Source organism: Impatiens glandulifera, chromosome 5, assembly GCF_907164915.1.
Source record: "Impatiens glandulifera chromosome 5, dImpGla2.1, whole genome shotgun sequence".
Classification (NCBI taxonomy): domain Eukaryota; kingdom Viridiplantae; phylum Streptophyta; class Magnoliopsida; order Ericales; family Balsaminaceae; genus Impatiens; species Impatiens glandulifera.
The window spans coordinates 38,506,371-38,530,311 of record NC_061866.1 but is presented as its reverse complement, the minus strand read 5'-3'; the positions used below and the strand labels follow the sequence as shown (position 1 = coordinate 38,530,311).

The following is a 23,941-nucleotide window of genomic DNA, read 5'->3' as shown; positions in this document are numbered from 1 at the left end:
ATAGGTATTAAATTTTTTCATTTAATATCTTGCCACACTAGCTTAACACCTATTTTAACACTCACTTTTTAGCATGTTCTACAGCAGAGTGTTATTCAAGGTATCAAAATTATTTTTTCATTTTCTCTCACTTCCATATCATTTAAACATATACACACATAATTTCATTTTTTTAAACCACAAACAATATTATTCATCACTTAATAAATCAAACATACAAAATGGAAATAACCATTTAGTAAAGCTTTGTTGTCCTTCGTGCTCCAAGGATCGTATGATTTTCGGGTTGATTGTTGGGTTGGAGCAAGAAAAGTGGTTGGGGGTATTCCCATCAACATCCCCTAGAGATATTTGTGTACAAAATTTGGGAATATTAGTTGAACCACTACTGAAACAGAGTGTGTTTAAATCATTTGGTTGTTCACTGTTTGGATAGTTGGTATGAGCGACATTAAAGTTATTTTCAGAGATAGGTGGATAGCCATAAGGCATATAAGGATAGTTATACGGGTATTGCATGACAAAGTTGGTTGGCATCATATATTGTTGTGGAAAATTAGGATGGATTCCGGTATTCATGGGATCTTTCGGACGTTCAATGTTTTGGTTCGAAGGTTGTATATTTGGGTTTTGAGCTTGATTTGGAAAGTAATTTATAAAGAAGTTGTAGTTTTGTGAAGGATCCATGAAAGAGTTTGAAGATTTCAAAAGAAAAGTGATACAAACAAGGATGATAATATGGTGGAAAATTTCAGAAATTTTTTGGTGTCCAATTGACACAAACCAAGTCTCTATTTATAGATCTCGAAAAATAAAAAATAATGATATATATATATATTTTTTATTTTGATCAATTATTATGCAAAAGTAGTATTTAAAAAAGAAAACAAAACAAAAAATAACCCACCAGCGCTGCCACTTGGCGCGCTGTCATTGGGCCACATCAGCTGGAAATAAAATTTGCGCCGGTATTAAAATTTGATACCCATTTGTACCCTGCTGCACCATTTAGTCCCCCATTTAACACATTATTTAACTCTTACTGTGGGTGGTCTAGGGGCTTGTTCTCTTTGAGTTTTTAAAAAAAATCAACCAAAATCAATTTTCAAATCAATCATTTTTCAACAATCACATCACTCATTTTATTAACCAAAATACTAAAATACTCTCTATTTTAAATTATTATTTTATATTTTATTTATATATACCAATACCCTTTAAGTCTTTTTATCAAAAATAATCACCACCTCCTCAAAATCATCACCAATCATTATTTTTTTTCTCCCTCTAGGTTTTTAAAAAAACCTGAATCCGAACAAGGCCTAACTAATTTTATTTTAATAGTTTTATAAGTATTAATTCTGACCATTTGAGAGTCTTAGGAGGTTTTAGAAGTTTAAGAGTTATTTTTTTAGTATAAATAGAATAACTGTATTTGCAGAAATAAGATGAAATGAAATAAAAAAAACTCTTCCCTTTTTAATCTTATTATCCTAAGTTTGTGAGAGAATACGTTAATTGCCCACTAACATTTCTAACAAAGTGATATCAGAGCAAGAATGTCTTTGATATTCCAATATTCGTGTCTTACAAGGACAACTATGATAGTTGGTCTATCCGAATAAAGTCGTTACTCGGTTCCCAAGGTGCATGGGAAATCGTAAGTAGTGGAATTGTCGAACCCGATGAGGATACGACTTTGGGCCTGATTCAAGCGTTCGAGAAGAACAAAAAGAAGGATCAGTATGCCCTTTCTATCATCCATCAGTGTCTGGATGATGCTACTTTTGAGAAAGTAGTAAATGCCTCAACGTCGAAGGAGGCATGAGAAATTATAGGTAAAAAAGGTGCGGCTTCAGATTTTACGGGAAGAATTTGAAGCTCTTCATCAACAAGCATCGGAGTCTATTTCAGACTATTTCACACGGATCTTATATATCATCAACTAGATGAAGCGAAATGGTGAAAGCATAGAAGACGTTCGAGTAATCGAGAAAATTTTATGTTCTCTACATCAAAGATTTGACCATGTAGTGGTTGCAATTGAAGAGAATATACATTTGGAGAAACTCTCAATCGACGAATTAAATTGATCGTTATGGGTGCACGAAGAACGGATGAACAAACACAAGAAGGAACCTTTGGAGAAAGCCTTCTAATCAAGCATTCATTTGGAGAAAAGGGGAGCGTAGTTCATTGAGGCCGCAATCAAGGTTATTCTCGTGGTGGCGGTCAAGGACGTGGCAAAAATACACACGTCGAGAGAGCAAATGTTTAAAGGCCTCGAGGATATCTGTGAGGTAGTGGTAGAGGAAGAGAAAGAGGATGCGAACGAGGTTAAGAAAGTGACAGATATGAGAAGGGATACGAAAAGTCACGCGTTGAGTGTTACATTTGTCACAAATTGGGTCATTATGCTCGTAACTACTAATATGTTGAGGGTGCAAAAGTAGAAGTTAGTTTGACATAAGAGAAAGAAACGGAGGAGTCGACGTTGTTATTGGCGCTAAATCAAAAATTTATTGGAGGAGAAATTCAATGGTATCTTGAAAACGGTGTGAGTAACCACATGTGTGGCGACAAGTCGAAATTTGTTGAGATTGAAGAAAAGACAACAAAAAATATCACGTTTGGAGATGCTTTGAAAATCGAGATTGAAGGCAAATGTACCATTTTGATTTGGTTGAAGGATGATACACACAAGTTTATTTCCGATGTATATTATGTCCTTAAATTTTAAAGTAATATTTTGAGTTTGGAGCAACTCATGGAAAGAAGCTACCAGATTTTAATAAAGCATTGTAATCTTTAACTACAAGACGAAAGCGTTGTCCTAATTGCGAAGGTGACGATGTCGAAGAATAAGATGTTTTCGTTCCTTATTCAAATTGAATGGACAAATTGCTTGCAAGTGTGTGTGACAGATACAACATGGTGTTGGAACATGAGGATGGGACATCTCAATTTCAGTGGCCTAAAAAGAATGTCCGAAAAGAAAATGATGAAGGGATGTCTTTGATCAATCATCCAGATAAACTTTGTGACGCGTGTCTTCTAGGAAAACATGCAAGAGAAAGATTTTTGAAGGAAGCAATGTCAAGAGCAACGAAGTCGCTTGAATTAATTTATGCCAGTGTGTGTGGATCGATCAAACTATCGTCTTATGGTAAAATTAATTATTTCTTATTTTTTATCGACAATTTTAACTGGAAGACTTGGGTTTATTTCTTGAAAGAAAAATCTAAGAGTTTTGATACTTTTAAGAATTTCAAAACTTTGGTGGAGAAAGAGTCTGACTATATGATTCAGGCGTTGAGAATCGATAGAGGTGGAGATTTTACTTTTAATGCCTTTAACTGTTTTTGTGAAGAAAATGACATTTAGGCATTTTCTCACAGCTCCAAAATCCCCATAGCAAAATGGAGTGTTTGAAAGGAAGAACCAGTCAATCCTCAACATGGCTCGGAGCATTATGAAACATAAGAAGATGCCAAAAGAATTTTGGGCGAAAGTAGTGGCTTGTGTAGTGTATCTCACCTAACACCAATTGAAGTTTAAAGCGGAAAGAAGCCAGATGTATCTCACCTAATAATTTTTTAGAGTATTGCCTAAAAGCATATGCCGGAGCAAGAGAGGACCAAACTTAATGATAGAAACGAAAGTTTGTGTTCATCAGCTATGACAGAAAATCAAAGGGTTGCAATTTCTACAACCTTGTCAACAGAAATATTGCTTTGAGTCGTGGTGTGAAGTTTGATAAAGATTCTTCTTGGAATTGGGAAGTTAATGAAGATTTTGTCAACAAGTTCTTCATATTCTTGGATGAGGACAAACAAGGAGAAGAAACATGACAGCCCACAGTTCATACGATGATACCGAACACATCTTCTAGTGCATCTTCATCAAGTGGAAGCCATAATGAAAAATCACGAAGGATGAGAACTATCCAAGAACTTTACGAGAATACAGAGGTAGTGAATGATGTCTTTATGCTGTATCTTTTAGCATAAACAACTCCTTTGAGTTTTGAAGAGGCTAGTAAGGAGAAGAAATGGAGACAAGTCATGAAAGATGAGATTCGAGCCATTGAAAGAAATGATACATGAGAACTCACTTCTCTTCCAGCGGGTCAGAATTCCATTGGTGTCAAGTGGATATTCAAAGAGAAAAAAATTCCAAAGGTGTTGTCGAAAAATATAAAGTGAGATTAGCCGTCAAAGGGTATGCACAACGACACATAGTGGACTATGATGAGTATTTGCTCCAGTTCCTCGTCTAGAAACAATTATATTTTTTGTTTCACTAGCGGCACAAAGAAATTGGAAAATATTCGAGTTGGACATAAAGTCAATATTTCTTAACGGTTTCCTTAAGGAGGATGTTTTTTTGGAGCAACCAGAAGGCTATATAATGAAATGGTAAGAAGGAAATGTGTTAAAGTTGAAGAGGGTTTTGTACGGTCTCAAACCAGCGCCTCGAACATTGTATAGTCGGATTAATGTTTATTTTCGTGAGAAAGAATTTGAAAGATGTCCACATGAGTATGCACTTTATGTGAAAATGGATAAAAATGGAGATTGTTTGTTCATTTTCCTCTACGTGGATGATCTTATTTTCACTGGAAATAATTCGAGTCTCTTTGAAGATTTGAAGAATGATATTATGGCCCGAGAATTTGAGATGACAAATATTGGCTTAATGTCATTTAACCTTAGATTAGAAGTGCATCAATCGGATGATGGAATCTTTGTTAGGCAAAAAGAATATGTGAATGAAGTTCTAGATAGATTCAATATGTCGAATAGTAAATCGATGGCTACCCTATGGAGGTTGAAGCAAAATTGAGCAAGAATGAAAAAGGAGAAAAGGTGGATCCCACACTATTCAAAAGTCTCGTTGGATGTCTAAGGTATTTGACATGTACTAGACCATATATTCTTTTTAGTGTGAGAATTATTAATCGATTCATGGAGGTGACACGACGGAGCACATGAAGGCGACATAGTGGATTTTAAGATATTTGAAAGGTAATGTTGATTTTGGACTTCTTTATTCATTTTCCAATGAATTTCAACTTATTGGATATTTTGATAGTGATTTTGCTAGTGATATAGATGATCGGAAGAGCACAACTAAATTTTTATTTTTTATGGGGTCTAATGCAATTTCGTGGAGTTCGAAGAAACAAACAATAGACTCATTATCATCTTGTGAAGCTGAATATGCCGCAGTGATAACATGTGCTTTTCACGCAATATGGCTAAGAAGAAAGTTGAAGAAGATAGGTTTGTCAAAAAATGAAGCGACCACAACTTTTGTCGACAACAAGTCTGCTCAAACTTTAGCAATGAATCATTTTTCATGATCGAAGTAAACACATCGATACGCACTATCACTTCATCTGAGAGAGTATTACGAAAAGGATATTAGACTTGAATATGTGAAATGTTGATAAATTGTATATATTTTTACGAAGCCTCTTGGAGAAGCCTCTTGGAGTGAAAGTTTTCAGCAGAATGAGAAGTATGTTTGGAATCACAAAGAAAAATTAATTTTATAGGGGAGTGTTGAAAATAAAATTAATTAAGAAATTGAAAAGTCACCTAAAAGTTTAAATGTTTAGTTAATATTAGAAGTTATTATCTTTTGTTTAATAAGTTTCTTAATAAGCATTAATTCTAACCGTTTAAAAGTCACAGATATTTTAGAAGTTTAAGTGTTTTTTTCTAGTATAAATAGAATAATTGTATTTGAATAAAGAAGATGAAATGAAATAAAAACTATCTTCCCCTTTTTAATCTTATTATCCTGACTTTGTGAGAGAATTCATCGATTGTCCACTAACATTTCTAACATAAACCGGTTGCAAACAATGTTAAGTAATAGACAGTTTTCAGTCCAAATTGGTAATTAAAGTGTGAAGACATATCCCTACTTCTAGCATAGCAGTAACAAATTGTGGATATCCTAAGCCTCCCTGAGTTCCTAAGTTTGAGCTCGTTAGGCGGCAAGTTCTGCCTGTCCGGTTAACTAGCTAAGTGTGTTTACGGGTTATGTGCTTAATCTGCGGGGATTAACCGCACTCCGAGGAGAAGCGTGTTGGGAATTTTGAAGCAAAAAACAATTTTATATTTTAATCAATCGATATCAGATGGGTAAATGCACATATTATTCATATTTATAATAGGAAATCAAGCACAATAAAACAACACCAGATTTACGTGGAAAACCCTTTCAACCTAGAGGGTAAAATATCACGGGGCCAACCGATAAATTTTACTATAAACAATAAACTGATACAAACAAATTTTCAACTTTAAAACATAAAGTTGAGGTATACAAATAGAGAAAGCCAATTTCATTTAGACCCAAGCAAGTCTAGATATAAGACAACAAGAAATTAGAACCTGAATGTGATAAAGGTAAGGAGATCTCTACTTCCTCCCTCTTTTCTTCTTCTTCTATTTCTTCTCTTCTTAATAGAATTGTTCTCATAATATAATGTTATATCACTCTAGAAGTGATAGAATGAATAACATCTTTGTTCTTATTCGTGTGGATTTTCTTTAGATTCATCTACTGGTTTTCTATTACATCTCTTAGCCAATGAATTCTCACATTAATATGCTTAGTTGTGGAATGATATGTAGCATTCTTGCTCAAATCTATGACACTTTGGCTATCACAGAAAACAATTGAATCTTCTTGTTGCACACGAAGTTCTAGGAGAAATATCACACACAATAACTCCTTGTCAGGTTTAGTTGCTGCAATGTATTATGCTTCTATTGTTGACAAAGAAACACATTTATACGACTTGGATTTCCATGGCATAGCTCCCCTTGCAAAAATAAACACATAACTAGAAGTGGATTTTCTATGATCCAGATGTCCAACCATATTAGTATTTGTGTAACCTTCTAACATAGTTTCACCGTTTCCAAAACTTAAACACAAATTGGAAGTGCCTCTTAGATATCTAACAATCTACTTGACTACTTCCCAATTCATTTTCCTGAATTATAGAGGAATCTATTTACCACACCGATTACATGCGCTATATCTAACATAGTGCAAACCATTTCATACATTAAACTCCCTAAAGCCGAGGAGTATGACACACTCGCCATTTCATTCTTTTCTTTATCTATTGATGGACACATCTTCTTGCTCAATTTCAAATGGCTAGGAAGTGGACAACTTACTTCATTTGCTCCTTACATGTTGAATCTCTCAATCACCCTTTCAATGTACTTCTCTTGTGACAACCAAAGTCTTTTGACATTTCTGTCACGAGTAATATGCATGCCCAATATCCGACGTTCATGTCAAATATCTTGGACATCTCATTCTTTAACATAACTATTATCTAAGAATCATGTCCTATAATCAACATATCACCATCATAAAATAAAAGGATTAGAAAATTTCCATTAGAAATTTTTTTGAAGTAAACACATGGATCTACCTTGGTTCTCGGGTACCCATGACTCATTATAAAATAGTCAAATTTCTTGTACCACTATCTCGGAGCTTGTTTCAAACAATATATACTCTTCTTCAATTTGCAAACCATGTTCTCTTTTTCTTTCACTTTAAATCCCTATAATTGCACCATGTAGATCTCTTCTTCCAAATTACCATGAAGAAATGCAGTTTTACATCAAGTTTCTTAAGCTCAAGGTCTAATTTAGCTACCAGACCTAACATTGTACGAATGGAAGTCATCTTTATCACTAGTGAGAAAATCTCCTCAAAGTCGATGTCCTGTTTCTGTCCAAAACCCTTTATAACCAGTCGGGATTTGTACTTCATAATTTTTCTATTTTCATCTTTATTTAGCTTGAACACCCATTTTCTCAATGTCTTTCGGCCCTTAGGAAGCTCCACCAGCTCATATGTGTCCATTTCTTGCAATGACTTCATCTCATCTTTCATTGCATTCAGCCACTTATCTTTTTATTTATGAACTTGTGCCTCCTGAAAACTTTTTGGCTCTCCTTCTTATATCAATAAGATATACTCTAAAGAATGGTACATTTTAGAAGGTTGGTACTCTCTTTCAGACTTTTTTAATGGGAGCTCTTCTGGCTCCTCTTGATGATGTTTCTCCCCCTATTCAAGAGCATCATAAACAATCTCATCATCATTACTATTATTCATGTCATAGATTTCCTTAGTGGCTTATTCATTATGTTCATCTTCATTTGTTACTGTTCATTGTACATGTGAAGAAATTGGTATGAGTTCTATGGACTCATCAACTCTCTTTGACTTCTCATTGATTTTTGGATTTATCCCGTTCTGATTTTTGAAGAACACAACATCTCTACACCTAACAATTCTCTTCTTTTTTAGGTCCCATAATCTGTACCCAAATTCCTCATTTCCATATCCAAGGAAAATATATGGAATTGCTTTATCCAACTTGGATCTTTGTTCCTTTGAAATATGCACATATGCTTTGCATCCAAACACCCTTAGATGCGAGTATGAAATATTTTTCTTAGACCATTCTCTTTCTGGTATTTCAAACATCAAAGGAACAGAGGGTGACCTGTTTATGAGATAACAAGTTGTGCGAACCGCTTCTCCCCAAAACTATTTTGGAAACTTTGTCATCTGCATCATGCATCACACCTTTTCTACAATGGTGCGATTCATTCTCTCAGCCACTCCATTGTGATGTGGAGTTCCATGCACTTTCTTCTCATGTCGAATTCTATATTTTACACAATATGGTTTAAACTCTTTCGAGGTATAGTCTTCCCCGTTATCTGAGCGAAGACATTTCAACTTATTGTCTGTCTCTCTTTCTACCATGACATGGAACTCTTAAAAGTAATTAAATACCTGGTATTTTGTTCTCATAAAATAAACTCACACATTTTTAGATGCATCATCAATAAATGTTAGAAAATATTGATTTTCACCCAACCCAATGACTCCCCCTTAAAAGGATCACACACATCAGAATAAACCAATTCCAACACATTATGTATTCTTTCTAATGTTTGACTAAAAAAGACTTTGTCTTGCTTACCAAATGAGCAGTATTTGCATAGATCCAAAACCTTGTCTTTGGTTGAGGGGATGTGAAGCTTCCTCACCAGAATTCGTAGCCCTTTCTCACTCATGTGGTCGAGACGTTGATTCCATAGATATAGAGAGCTTTCAGCTTGTACTGTATTCAGTCCATTCTTGAGTATCTTCACATGGGTTCGATGTAGGGAGTGCCACGACTTCCCTTTTGCTATAATCAATGATACTTTGTTGAACTTATATTCTCCACCACCAAGGTAATTCTTGAATTCATCTTTGTCTAATGCATCATCTGATATCAAGTTTAGACGCAAATCAGGAATATGTCGCACATCTTTCAGTGTTAACTGATGTCCCAACTCTGTCTACAAACAAATATCACCAATACCAACAATGTTCGAGTGACTAGTATTACCCATCTTCATTGTACCAAGATCTTCAGCCTTGTAAGTCGTGAAGAACTCTCTATTTGGTGTAGCATGATAACAAGAACCTGTATCAACTATCCACTCAACTCCTTGGTGACCTTCTACATGTAGATATTGTTCATTTTCACAAGAAAGAATCACTACATCATCTGTCATTACTATGGTTGTTGTATTTTTGTTCTCATCATCTTTCTTCTTATTTTTGCCTTCATTTTGTCGTCTTTTTCAGGCTCTACAATTTTTCTTCATGTGATCTTATTTACCACAGTGATAACACGGTCTTCCCTTAGATATTGATCTGCCTTTGAACTTGTTATGGCCTCTTGATTGTTGTCGATATTCAACTATTTCCCTATTCTCTATGGCTAGGGCATATGCACTATTTGTATTAGTTGACTTCCTTCTTGTCTCCTCATTGAACAAGTTGCTAGTTACTATACTCATAGTAAGCACACCATTTAGAGCTGCATTATTGACTATCACAACCAATGTCTCCCAATTGTCGGACAATGATCCCAAGAGCAATAAGGTTTGTAGCTCATCTTCTAAGGCCATCTCCATCACTGACAATTGATTAATCAAATTTTGGAACTCATTTAAATTCTTAACAACACATGTACCTTCTCTGAATTTCAGATTTACTAACTTTCAAATCAAAAACATTTTGTTACATGTTGTTTTCTGCTCATACAATGACTTCAGCTTCTTCCACAATTCATGAGCACTCTTCTCACTTGCTACATGGTGGTATACACCATCATCAAGCCACTATCTGATTGTGCCAACTACTTTTCGATTCAATTTTGTCCAAGACTCTGACGTCATCTGACGGGTTCACAAGTATTTGAACTATCCCCGTTGGGTAGAAAGTTTTTGACTCTAATCAAAAGTGCAATGCACTAAAGCAATCATTGTCAGACATGTCTTTTAGCTTCGCACTATTTCCTTCAACCGGCTCATACAAATCTTTACAGTAAAGGATATCCTCCATTTTGGATTTCAAAATTTGCCAGTTATTATTTGTCAACCTGATCATTATGTTATTACCTTCCATCTCAACCTACAAAACACTCTTCAAAATATAAACCTAACAGCTCTAATACCACTTGTTGGGAACTTTGAAGCGAATAATATTTTTATATTATAATCAATCGATATGAGATGGGTAAATGCACAGGTTATCCATATATAAAATAGGAAATAAATCATAATAAAATAACACCAAATTTACGTGGAAAACCCTCTCAATTTGGAGGGTAAAAATCCACGGAGTTAACCGACAAATTTCACTATAAACAAGAAACTGATACAAATGTGCTTCTCAACATTAACACATAAAGTTGAGGTATGAAAACAAAGAAAATCAATTTCATTCAGACTCAATCAAGTCTAGATATAAGACAACAATAAATTAAAACATGAAAGTAATAAAGGTAAGGAGATCTTTATTGCCTCCTTCTCTTCTTCTTCCTCTGTTTCTTCTCTTCTTAGTAGAATTGTTCTCTCAGTAGAATGATATCTCACTCTAGAAGTGATAGAATGAATAACATCTTAGGGTTTTCTTGTTTAATTAAGTGTCTAATTGGGTTGGACCCACAAGGCCAAATAAAACGAAACCCAACATAAAAAAAAAAAAAGTGTGTGGAGACATATTTTTATGTTACTATTTTTTCTGATTTGTTGAGCCAAATTACAAGATTAAAGAATCTTATTATCTTCTTCCACATGCATTTTTTCATAAGTTTTGAACCATAATCCACGTTGAATTGAATGAAGTTTCCGCTTATAGAGAATAACATATATAATCTCATATATGGACATGTCATGAGATGAAAAAAATTAAATGAAGTTATTTGAAATAGTATAATATGGTTTGCATAAGATAAGATGATCATCCATATGATCATCAAATTGAAATCCCCATACAAAAGAACAAAAACAATGAGAATGAATCAATCTGATCAGAGTTATGATCATCATGATGAAGATCATTTACTTGAAAGAAAGATGAATGAGCTAGCATAGAGAAGAAGGATTTATGTATACATACAAGCACAATCCTTCCTTTTCCATTGACAATATGCATCTTTTAACTTCAATATCCATTCTCACTTGTCTTCATCTTCCATATACCAAATATCCTCGTGAAACTCACTTGCATCCACAAGTGCAATTCTCCATATCGTGTTGAAGTTTCTACAACAAAAAATATCAACTTAACAATTTACTAATCACTCGTATCATTCAAATCATCAACAAAATACTATATTCGAGAAAAAAATTATATGAAAATAACCTCAACTTGGGTTTGGAGGCCTTTGATATGTTGTACTGCCAAATCCAGCATATCTGAATAGCTTGTTTGCTGTCATCACCACCATTATTTACAATTCTTAGATCAAACTAATCCATTTATCAATTCCATGCAACATGCACTATATAACATACCTTATCCATGTTAGGAACAAGTTCTTGAAGTTTCTTAAGTTTCCCACTTATTCTCATCCTCCTTTCCTATTAAAAAGATTTACATATCCATATAATTGTGAACTTAATTAATAAAGACTTGTTTAAATCCACTCACTCTTTCAGCAATGCTCCGAGGATGAGTAGCACAACCTCGACTCGCCCGAATTTTGCAAGGAACTGAATCTTGAGGGATATTATTAATGTTTAATAACTTGTCCATTCCAACTATCTCCATACCTCCTTGTGTTAGCCCAAATTGAAGCTAAATGAAACAACACTTGTATTTTGATTTATCGAATCGGTTTAGTAAAGGAAAGAATAGTTATTTGATGAATACCTACCTGTGATTCCATGGAGTTCATGATGTCCTCATTGATATTATTCTTGGATCGTTTGTTTGGATGAGAAAACACGATAGTGCCGGAATCCTCCCAACTTGTCCCTACCCCGAAATTCGACGTGCCATTATAAGAATCGGTTGTTGGTTTTCTACGGTCATTGGTTGTCTCGTCACGCTCCTCTTCGGAGATGTGGGAAAGAGATGATTCTTGTCTAGTGAAGCTTAGTTGAGAGTTGAGTCTTGATATTCCACGTCCATTACTACTACTATTACCGTTTTCTTGAATGCTTTTCGTGTTAAAATTGCCTATTCCTCTTGTGATTGGGAAACCTGAATTCAATCGTTTAAAATCTTTAGTTCTTCACTAAAATTTCAACATGGAATCAAAGTGAATATGTGATGTTACTAAGAAAAATTGTACCACCTTTGTTGCCTCCACCAATTACTTGAGTAGCCTTTGGTAGAATAAAAATGGATAATTATAGGGTATTGATGTTTTAAAAAAACTTTATATGTTATTTCTCATTCAAGAGGACAAATTGAGAAAGAGAAGTAGAATCAAAATTATTTGTTTTAAAATTTATTTACAAGGGAATGAAATATTCATTAAATCAATGTTAATAATGACTCCATGACTTACTTTTCTAGAAGGTATTAAATATTTTTTAATAATTTATTTAATCGCAAAAATTGCAACTAAATAGCGAAAACTCATCAACAAGAAATGTTAGTAAAAGTTAGAGATGAATTGTCATAAATTCTACAAGTAAAAAACATAACCAAGAGAAAAGAAAAAAAATATTCTGCACTAAAAAATCCCTTTCTAATTAGAGAGATTAGAAGAATTGGATAACCAATAATTTTGGGTCATCTTCTACAGTTTTCTTCCCCACATTTTCAAGCATAATTAGTTCTGCTACAAATTTTATAAGTTTCTATTTATACTATTATGTTTACCATCATTAATACTTTTTTCTTTTAGATAGGTAAAGATAGTCAAATAGGCTTTGTTCGGATTTAGGTTATTGTAATAATCTAGAGGGGGAAAATATATAATGATTGGTGATGATTTTGAGGAGGTGAGAATATTTTTTGTAAAATTACTTAAACCTTGTTCGGTTATGGATTTTTTTTTAAACTAAGAGAGAAAAAAATTGATTGATGGGCGATGATTTTGAAGAGGTAATGATTATTTTTGGTAAAAAGACTTTTTGATATATATAAATAAAATATAAAATAATAATTTAAATTAAAGGATATTTTAGTATTTTGATTAATGAAATAAGTGATGTGATTGTTGAGAAGTGATTGATTGGAAAATTGATTTGGTTTGGGCTTTTTAAATAACCCAAAGAGAACAAAGCCTTAAAGGATATTGATATATAATAATAAAATAATAATTAGTAATTTAAAATAGAGAATATTTTAGTATTTTGGGTAATGAATTGAGTGATGTAATTGATGAGGGGAGGAATGAAAAGATGTTTAAGTGAGTTGGGTTATTTAACCCAACCGAACAAGGCCTGGCCTGACTATATGTGCCTACATTATAGTGTAACTAGGTTAAATGTTTAGTTACTAATGATCTAATCAATTTATTTCTTTTGTGTGGTTGATTTTATTCATGTCAAAACAAAAGTGAAACAGACATTCTTTTTTTTAAATATGTTTGTGGGTTATGTGTTTAACCTCTTGTGATCATTTACATTACTTATATGTGTAAGAGAGCTCGACTCCTTTACTTTGTTGTTCGTCTTCCTAAAGAAGCACGGTTAAACTTAGTGCTTAATTATTTCATTTAAAACAAATTAATTACCTCCACTAGATTATGGTTAAATATTACTCCTAGTCAAAAAAGACCTAAACTGTCATTGCCATATTTGCCAAGACCCATGGAGTAGGTAGTCTGAGGCACGTGGAGTGGACGAGATGAGATAGATGGTGGGGTTGGTAGAATGGTGGTTGAGAAGTTGTAAGAATTGAAGATCTTTAAATTTAAAAACCAATTATTTAAGTTAAATTATTAATTAAAAACATTTGAGGTTATTTGATGTGGGGTTTTCTAAATAAAACATCAAATAAAAATATCAAATAACTTACTAATTTTTTAAATAAAATTTAAATATTAAATAATAATATAAATATTTTAATAATTTAACTCTATTAATCCAAAATAATTTATTATAAAAAAAGTTTTAACTTCATAAATAAAATTTATGATGGGTGATTTAATTATAAAAAAAATCTTTTTTATTACATATCACGTATCTTTTTAATAATTAAATTACTCAATTAATCAAATAATTTAATTTAAATAATCTCATCTAAAAAACAATAATTCATAACTCATGAATTCCTTAAAAATAACACAAAATCAAACATTAAAAGAAACTGAATTATAATTCTTCCTTTTTAAAATAAGCGATTTGAATTATTTAAATAATTTATATTTTTGTAATTTTTATTATATATTAATATTTTTTAAACATTTTCTATCCAATAATTTAATTTTTTATAATTAAATAGGACAGGGTATAGATTCACGGAATCTAAGCAGACGGAATATCTACGTCACCCTTGTTTGCCCACTTGTCAGATCTGACTACACTCCCTGGACCCCACCATCTTCCACTTGGATTATTTTATATTTATTATAATTTATCCTCATATAAAATCCTTTATTATTCAAATAAATACTTTAGAAGAATAAATTTTCTTAACAATTCATAAATTTATAATATTGTCAGTTTCCATAAATCATATTCCACCATGTAACCTAAACAGATCCAATACGGAATGGGTTTGTAAAATATTTGGGATGGACATAAAATAATATTATTTATTTATTTTTTTTGAATAAAACGAATATATAAAAAATAAAATTTATTATTTCTTTTAATAATTAAATAAATAAATAATAAATTATATTGAATTTTTTTAAAAAATTATAAAAAAATATCATTTTTTCCTAATTCAGAATAATACCATTTTGAGAGTATAAAATTATTTGAATAATGAAAACTAAAAAAAATATTATTTTATTTATTTATCAAATTACTCAATTTATTAATTAAAATATATTATATTTTAATTTATTATTTATTATTATATATTAATACTTGATTTGATTTTGAAACTTATGTTTGATGTTGTGTTATTTATAGTTTTTATTTTGCATTTTTTTTGTATTATTTTGGATGATATATATTTATAAATAGCTAGTTGGGTATTGACAATGAGAATTAAAAAAAATAAAAAGTATAGTTAGGTCAAGTGGATATTATGTATTATCCATAATGGAGAATAATTATAAAAGAAATATAAAATTGGGAGGAAATGGGAGACAAACAAAAGTCAGCTTTGAGATGAAAATAGCATCTCTCCTCTAATGCACGTGACTAACCAGCTACACACAATGCAAGTGGATGCTATACTATTTATTCACTATTTAATTATATATTATTAAAATAATTTTGTATAATTAATTAATTTATATATAATAAAAAAAAAAAGAATAAAATTTAAAAGAGAACGAGGAAGAAATGACGTGTCACCACATCACTAACGTAGAAAAAGATAAAGAGTGAGGAAAGAGAAGATTTTTCAACAAAATTAGATTGCGTGACATTAAAGAATAAAATATTTTAATAAATTAGATAAAAAAATAGAATTAATAAAAAAATTGAAAAATAAGAGAATAAATAAATTGAATTTTAAATAAAAATATTATTATACATAATAATTTATTAGATAAACTAGTATATGAGCTTATTACACCATAACGTAACCCCTATGTTTTTTTAAAATAAATACAATTTGTTTTATTATATTAAAATCACTTTATAATTAAAAAAATATTTTTACCAAATAAAAAATAATAGTTCAATTCCATTGGAGCTTTGTCACAAGTTTTGAGAGTTAGGAGTTAATGTAATTTCTTCAAAAAATACATGTGACATTTATTTTTTAAAATATTTCATCAGTTAATTTATTATCCTAAATAACAAAATATTATTCCCTTATTTATTATATAAAGAGAAATTTTAAATATAAAATTATTATAATAATTAATTAATTAAAAACTCAAATAACTTATTTTTCAATACGGAATTTTTTTTTAATTTTTTTTTCATAGTAACAAAAACTTTAGAATCATCACTTTTAAACTTGTTTCCCTAAATGACTCAATTATATGAACTATATTGTTTTTAAGCTAAAGACAACTTCTTCCTAGGCCAAATTAAAGAGAGAAGTGGCTCCCAATATTCTTGCCTAGCTCAACATAATGCTACAAGCATTAACCTCATTACTCAAAATCAAATTTTCCAAATTTTGAATAAATATTAAAATTATAAATGGGAAAAATTTATGAATTAGAGGTGGGTAAGTTTAAAAATCAAGTAGGGATGAGTATAATAAAATAACAAAAAAAAATTATTAATAAAACGAATAAATAATTGTATGTTTTATCATCTTTTTAAAATTATATAAGATAATAGTAAATTAAATTAAAAAAAAAAATTAGAATGTCATGTTACCTCTCTACCATAGAAACTTGTTTTTCTGAGTGGACTAAAGCTTATGTGAATCCGCCCTTAATCTATATGACTTAGCATTGTCTTTTCTCCGCCATCATAACTAAATATCTTAAATTAGTTGAGGTTAAACAAAGAGTTTTCTCCTTTGGAGAGTACTTGAAAATTTCAGATTTCTAAACTTTAAATTAAATTAGGAAGAAAGATCTTTTAAATTTGACCATATCAAACCACTTATTCCTTTTCACTATCCCCTTTACTCACTTTGCCATTAATGACCAACTCCAAAGGGAAGTTGTGCTTAATGGAGTGGGTTATTCCCAACAAACATGGCTCTTTTTGAAAAATTAGATTATTTAGGTAAAAAGATGAATTAAGAGTATAAAAAATAGAGAACGTTTTGTTATATTATGTTAATAATTTGAATACTATGATTGATAAGTGATTATAGAATGAATATTGTACATATTCAGAATAAAAATAAATCGGTATAAAATGTTGGCAAATTTGAGCTTATTTTCATATGATTTATCACAAAATTGAACAACTTTATCAATACAAAGATTATGAGTATAATCAAATATATACAATAACAATTTTTTAAAACAGAAATATTTTGATAAATTAATTAATAAATAATTTTAGTCATATAATTAATTCATATATTTGTTTATTTGATAATAAATTAATCCCAAATAACTCAAGTCAAACAAGGTTTACTAGTTGTTTTGATTTGAATGGTAATTCTAATTATAATATAGTTGGACGGTGTTTCATTTTTCACAAAGAAAAAACACAATGATTATGTTTTTAAACTTTACTTCATCTTTTTCAGTTTAAGATAAACATGTCAAAATTCAAAATATTATTAAATATCAAAACATTGGATTTCAAATAAGGCTAAATAATAATATTTATATACAAAAAATTAACTAATAGCCTAATACAATTAAATTATATATTGATAAATAAGAACAAAAAAAACGGTCTCTTTCTAGAGAATAACTTCTAACTATTTACTCTTTTTAAAGTCATTCTAAATCATTTAAGAACTGAAATATTGAATTATTTTTTCTTGTAAATGATTTTGTTCATAAATAAATGAAATTTAATTAACATGTAATTAAATTATTTTAAATGAATAATTCTGTTTTATTTTTCAATAAAAGAAACAAAAATGGATCATTCTACATAGATTCAAAACCAAACAAACCCATTGAAACAATGGTTTTTATTTTCTCTTCAAATCTGTGGATGCTTTCAAAACTGCCCCAGGTTTCTCTTACAATTATTAATATTATTATTATTATTATTTTTTAAAATGTAGATTATATATATATATATATATTAGACACCAAAAATGACTGCTTGTGAGTCACTTTTTTAAGGCTGATTTGGACTTGATTGATGTGAATCAATATCTTTTAGTAAATAATTTATATTAATTAAAATAATAAGAAAAAAGTTCTGTATAAACCATTATTTTCATTCTATTTTTTTTTTAAATGCAAATCAAATAAGTGTATTTTTAATTTATTTTTACTTAAAACACTTTAATTAAAACACAATATCAATGTGAAAGTCATGTTATCTTCATAAATTAAAAAAAATAATATTTATTTTATATTTTATCACAAACTCTAATATTCTAAAAAAAAAAAACTCCTAATTCAATGTGAATTGTTTTGATTTATTAGGTAATTACTAGCTAATATTAAAATTTTACAAATTTCTAATATAATTTAATATGACAATGAATTACCATTTTAACATTGTCTTACTGATTTATAAGTTATAATTAGTTGATTATAAATCATTTTCACTTACTATAATTTTATTATAAGATAGTCTAACATTAGAACAAAAGAACACTAAATTAACAATAATGATGATATTTTTACTTTGAAAAAAAAACTATTATTTTTTAAATATTCATATAAAAATTACTTAAGTTATTAAAAATATAGTAAAAAAATTAACATACCGTTGTTTGTTGAGCAGGAAGCAAGTTGGTTCAAAAAACCCGCCGGAGAGCTACTGTGCCTAACCAACGAAGACGTTCCTCCTCCGCCGGAGCCGGCTCCGACTCCGATCGACATCTCGTTCTGGTAATACGGCGGCGGCCTTTGTAATGGGGCGCCGTCGCCGATTCCGACCCCTAATACGGGCTCCGACGTATCGGCATGAGAAACGAAGTGGCGGTGATGGGATTGAGATCCGCCGACGGCGGATTCGACGGCGTTGGATAGGAATGAACCTGGAGCGGAGTCGTAGCGGATTAGACCACTAGGACCCATTGAACTTTGTGAAGAAGAAGATGAAGATGATGGGTACATCTTTGATCGGAGAATATGGAGGAGAGAGAGAGACGGCGGTCGGCGGTAATGGCCGCCGGTGGGAGGAGAAGGAGAGAGAGAGAGATTGAGAGAGATGTTATTGGAGGAATGAAGCAAGTTGATTTGTAAAAAAATAAATATGCTTTTTGTGACCACTTCTATGTCTGGCTCCTCTTATTATTATATTACATACTTTTCTTTCTTCATTCATTTAGGGTTAGTTTGATTTAGTTAATTCATATTTTATTCCCTATTTGTTAAAATATATTTTGATAATAGTATGTGTGTTTAACAAGCTCTAAGTGTGTTTAGTAACCCTAAAATTAGTATAAGAATTAGGGTCCATTTTAATTTTTAAGTTTCGTAAAATTTTTAATATTAAGAATTGAAATTAAAATTAAAATTTTAATAAAATTAAATATAGTGTAATTTTTTAATTCTCAATTTTATTATTTTTTTTTCATAATTATAATTTCAAATTTTATTTTATTTTTTATATTTTTTAAAAACAAAATAATCTATTATTTTATTATTTAAAACTTGATTAAAGTTTTTAATTATGGTTATTTTTTCTAGTTTAGAATGTTAAAATATTAAATTGATAACTTTTTTTTTAAAATTTTTTTATATAATAATTTAACATTTTGATATATATATATATATATATTTAATTTAAGAAGTTAACATACTCAACTCATATATATTTTGTTTTTAAATTTAAAATTTTAAAATATATTTTGTATTATATAAGGTTAACATTTTGATTTAATATTTTCTTAATAAAAATTAAAACATATAAAATTATCTTAACTTGAGTTATTTTAATTGGTTATTTCAAATCAATAATTTAATAAAATAAATAATATATATTAGAATTATTATATATTTTCAAGTATATGAATTGTGAATGAATTACAATATAGTTTTTTAAATATATTAATTTAATTATAATTTAATGTCAATTCTTATAAAAATTAGAATTAATTAGATATTTAATGTCAAATTCAATTTGGCTAGTCCATTCCCACTCTAGTGAATTGTTTTAGTTTATTTGATGATAATCACCCTACTAGAATAAATTGATAAAAAGATTTAAAGGAAAAAAAAGTTTTTTTTGTGAGACCTCTTTGAATACAACTTAGTCCTAAAATGTTTAATTGTTTTATTGTGTTATCTCAATTTATTAATAATTTTGTATTAATGCGAAGATAAAATGAAAAATAATTTATCTATATGGATAATGATAACGTGTTATCTTAGCTTATTAATAATTTTTGTATTGGTAAAAAATGATGCATGTTTAATTGTGTTTGATCCATGAATGAGAGGTAAGTTAATTATATTTATAGAAAATATTATTTAAATCTTTAATTATATTATTATAATCAAATTAAATATTTAATTTTTTAAAATTCATTTAATATTAATATTTTTATACAAATATAAGTACAATTTCAAAGTCAGATCAATTCTTTTTAAATTTTAGAAAGAATATTTTTCAAAAGGCAAGGGAGGATAGGTAAGTTAATTGTATTTATAAAAAAAATTATTAAAAAATTTAATTAATTTATTATAATTTAAATATTTAATTTATTGAGATTCTTTTAGTTTAATCTTTACATCTCTTATATATATAAAACATAAGTCGATTTCTAAAAATAGAAAAGTTTTTGAAGTAATATTTAAAGTTTTTCCACACAAAAGATTAAAATTTAAATTTTCAACTTAATGAACTAGGTACTGTTTGATGTGTTATTTAATTGAACTTAATTATTCTTTAACAAATTATTTAAATAATCAATTAAATATTTTGATAATCTTATTATATATATATATATATATATATATATATATATATATTTTTAATACATTTTTTTTTTAAACTAATAAAATATAAAGAAAGGTAGTTGGTCATTTTATACCAATCTAAACATCATGTCAAATTTTATTTGTGAGAAGTTTTTTATTCTATTCTGGTTATTATTGATATTAGTATTGTCCAAGTGACATATACGTTTAATTTTTTATTTTATTTTAATAATAAGTTGATATATATTTGCATATATTAATATATCATATATTTAATGATATATGAACCATTTTATTCAATAGTAATTTATATATTTTATAACTTATTACTTAAATATTATTATAATTTAAACACATTAAAATTTGATATTATAAATTTTAAAAATAAATAAATAGAATTGTGCCCGACAGAAAGATGTCTCCAAGTTTACCAATCCTATGAATGTTTGCATTTTACCTTCTTCGATTTAAAAAGTGTGAGAGTAATTAATTTATTGTTAATCGAAAATTCAAGTGGAAGACGAGACTTTATAAACGACTCCATAGTTTACTATCCTGTAGAGTTTGAAAGATATTATAACTTTAATGAGAAGTCGTCATAGGCCTTTTGTGGATTTTTTCGATTTTAATTCAATCAAATTTCACGACTTAAAAGTCAGTCCCTAGTTTTTATAAAACAAGGATTTTTTTTATGTATGAACGCCATTTAAGAGATTCTGACCGAGTTCAACGTTTAGTTACGTATTAGATTTTAATTTTTAAACAAGCTAGGTCCCACAATATTCGAAGGTCTCTAACTAATTAATTTATTTTTTTTTAAAAATAATAATGTTTTACGATATAATCTATCTCCCATTTTTATGTATAACCTAAACTAATGATGATTTATAATAATAAATAATGAACAGGAATAAAAGTACAATAATTAAAACCTAGAGCCTATAAATCATCACATAATATTGTCATAAAGGTCAAAAAGACTAAGGCAATTTATTGATCAAAATTAAGTTAGCCTAATGTCAAGACCTATTCAATTGGGTGATAAAAAAAACCCCAAAATGAAAGACCCTTAATGAACACCCTAGAATGTTCTAGATTTTGCTAAGCTTTTTTTTCCATGAAACTCTTTAGAATTTTCTAGGAGTTCCTAAAATTAGGTATAGATGATAAAACTCTCTAGGAGTTCCTAAGCCTATGTAGATAATAGAATTCTCTAGAAAACCTAGGTTATAAGGAGGATCTAAAAAAATCCATCCACTTGCATGAAAACAAGTCTCGGTGATAAACCAAGCAGCTCACACTTGTAATACACAAGCAATACAACTTCAAATTCTCCATGCTCTTTATCTCTCAAAGTGTTCATTCTTCTTGCAGCTTTTAAGAGGCTGACTATTTAGTATTGAGACAATCTAGCTTAGTGTCGCACGAGACAAAGAGTTATTCGGTGACCGAGTTTCTACCCGTGACAAGTGGTATCAGAGCAAAAGTGCTATCGTATACACGTTTGTGCTTCTGCATTTAAGAGAAGATTGTGCTAGAAGAGATAGATTAAGGATTTAAAGTCACGAAGGTTTCGACCGACCAACAAAAGGACAAGGGGTACAAGAGGGACAAATCCATCGAGAGAGGTGCCAACATGAAAGCGCGGGTGACCCGACTTGAGGAAGGCATGTGCGAGCACGAGGAGGCTCTCAAGGTGTTGAGCGCGGTGGCCGATAAGGTGACTGTGTTGGATGAGGCTGGTGAAAAGTTAGAGAATGAGATCATGTGGATCATTAATAATTCGAATCTGATGTTGGTATTATGTTAGGATATTCCTCAGTTAGTAAAACTTATATAGTGTATAATAAGCAAACTCTAACTGTTGAAAAAACATCCTATGTTGTGTTTGATGAGTCTGTTTAAAGTAACACCTCTATATCCATTGATTTGTGTAATAGAATGGAGGATGTCACTCTCCAATCTGATAGCGAAGATGAAGTCCAGGTCAACCGAAACATTACTTCTAACCATACGAATGAGAATGTTGAAGCACAACAAGACTAGATTGCATCTCAAAAGGTGGCTGACAGTCTGGATAATACCAAGAAAACCGGTCAGTCAAATCTTGATCAGCCAACCGGTCGGTCAGAAAATGTTTCAGGACCAAATTTCAAATGGAACAGAAACCATCCTCATGAGCTCATAATAAGTAACCCCTTTGCGCTTCTTAGGACCAGACATCAAATGTTAGATGAGTATGTGAACTCTGATTTCATCTCACAGATTGAGCCTAAGAAGGTTGACAAAGTATTGCTTGATCCAGATTGGATCCTTGCAATGCAAGAGGAACTAAACCAGTTCAAAGAAACAAAGTGTGGCATTTGGTTCCAAGACCAACTAATCAATCTGTCATTAGAACCAGATGGGTCTTTCACAACAAACTTAATGAAGATGATTTGGTTACGAGGAACAAGGCTAGATTAATGGCTCAAGGCTACAGACAGGAAGAAGGCATTGACTTTGAGGAGTCTTTTGCTCCTATCGCTAGACTTGAGGCCATTCGAATTTTTCTGGCATTTGCTGCTTTTAAAAATTTTAAGGTTTTTCAAATGGACGTTAAGAGTGTCTTTTTTAACAGAATAATTAATGAGGAGGTCTATGTTGAACAGCCTCCCGGTTTTAAAAATTCTACCTTGATGAACCATGTCTTTAGTCTAGATAAATCATTATATGGTCTTAAGCAGGTTCCTAAAGTCAGGCATGACTCTTACTAAATTTCTATTTGATCATGACTTCACAATAGGTTCTGTTGATAAGACATTGTTAAAATTTGTCAAAGATTCTCACATCTTACTTGTTCAAATATATGTTGATGACATTATTTTTTGGTCAAATAACCTCAAGTTATGTGAGAAGTTTTCTAAGATGATGATAGATAAATTAGAGATGAGCATGATGGGGGAGCTAAGCTTCTTCTTAGTCCTTCAAGTTTGTCAACTT

General features: G+C 30.2%; 1 protein-coding gene across 1 annotated transcript; it reads right to left on the bottom strand.

The window, feature by feature from the left end:
• Positions 1-11,387: 11,387 nt before the first annotated feature.
• LOC124940397 (transcription factor bHLH128-like) lies at positions 11,388-19,256 on the bottom strand. Its single transcript, XM_047480910.1, has 6 exons — positions 18,799-19,256; positions 12,281-12,609; positions 12,055-12,201; positions 11,919-11,984; positions 11,767-11,835; positions 11,388-11,666 (listed from the first exon to the last, which is right to left on the bottom strand). Exons 1-6 carry the CDS (start codon positions 19,148-19,150, stop codon positions 11,622-11,624), a joined length of 1,008 nt encoding a protein of 335 aa, XP_047336866.1. The 5' UTR covers positions 19,151-19,256; the 3' UTR covers positions 11,388-11,621.
• Between the last annotated feature and the right edge of the window lie 4,685 nt (positions 19,257-23,941).

Coding starts and splice junctions, on each gene's coding strand:
- LOC124940397 (XM_047480910.1), bottom strand. CDS start 19,150: ATGTACCCATCATCTTCATCTTCTTCTTCACAAAGTTCAATGGGTCCT. Junction 12,202..12,280: donor TGAACTCCATGGAATCACAG/GTAGGTATTCAT, acceptor TGTTTCATTTAG/CTTCAATTTGGGCTAACACA. Junction 11,836..11,918: donor TTGTTCCTAACATGGATAAG/GTATGTTATATA, acceptor TGGTGATGACAG/CAAACAAGCTATTCAGATAT.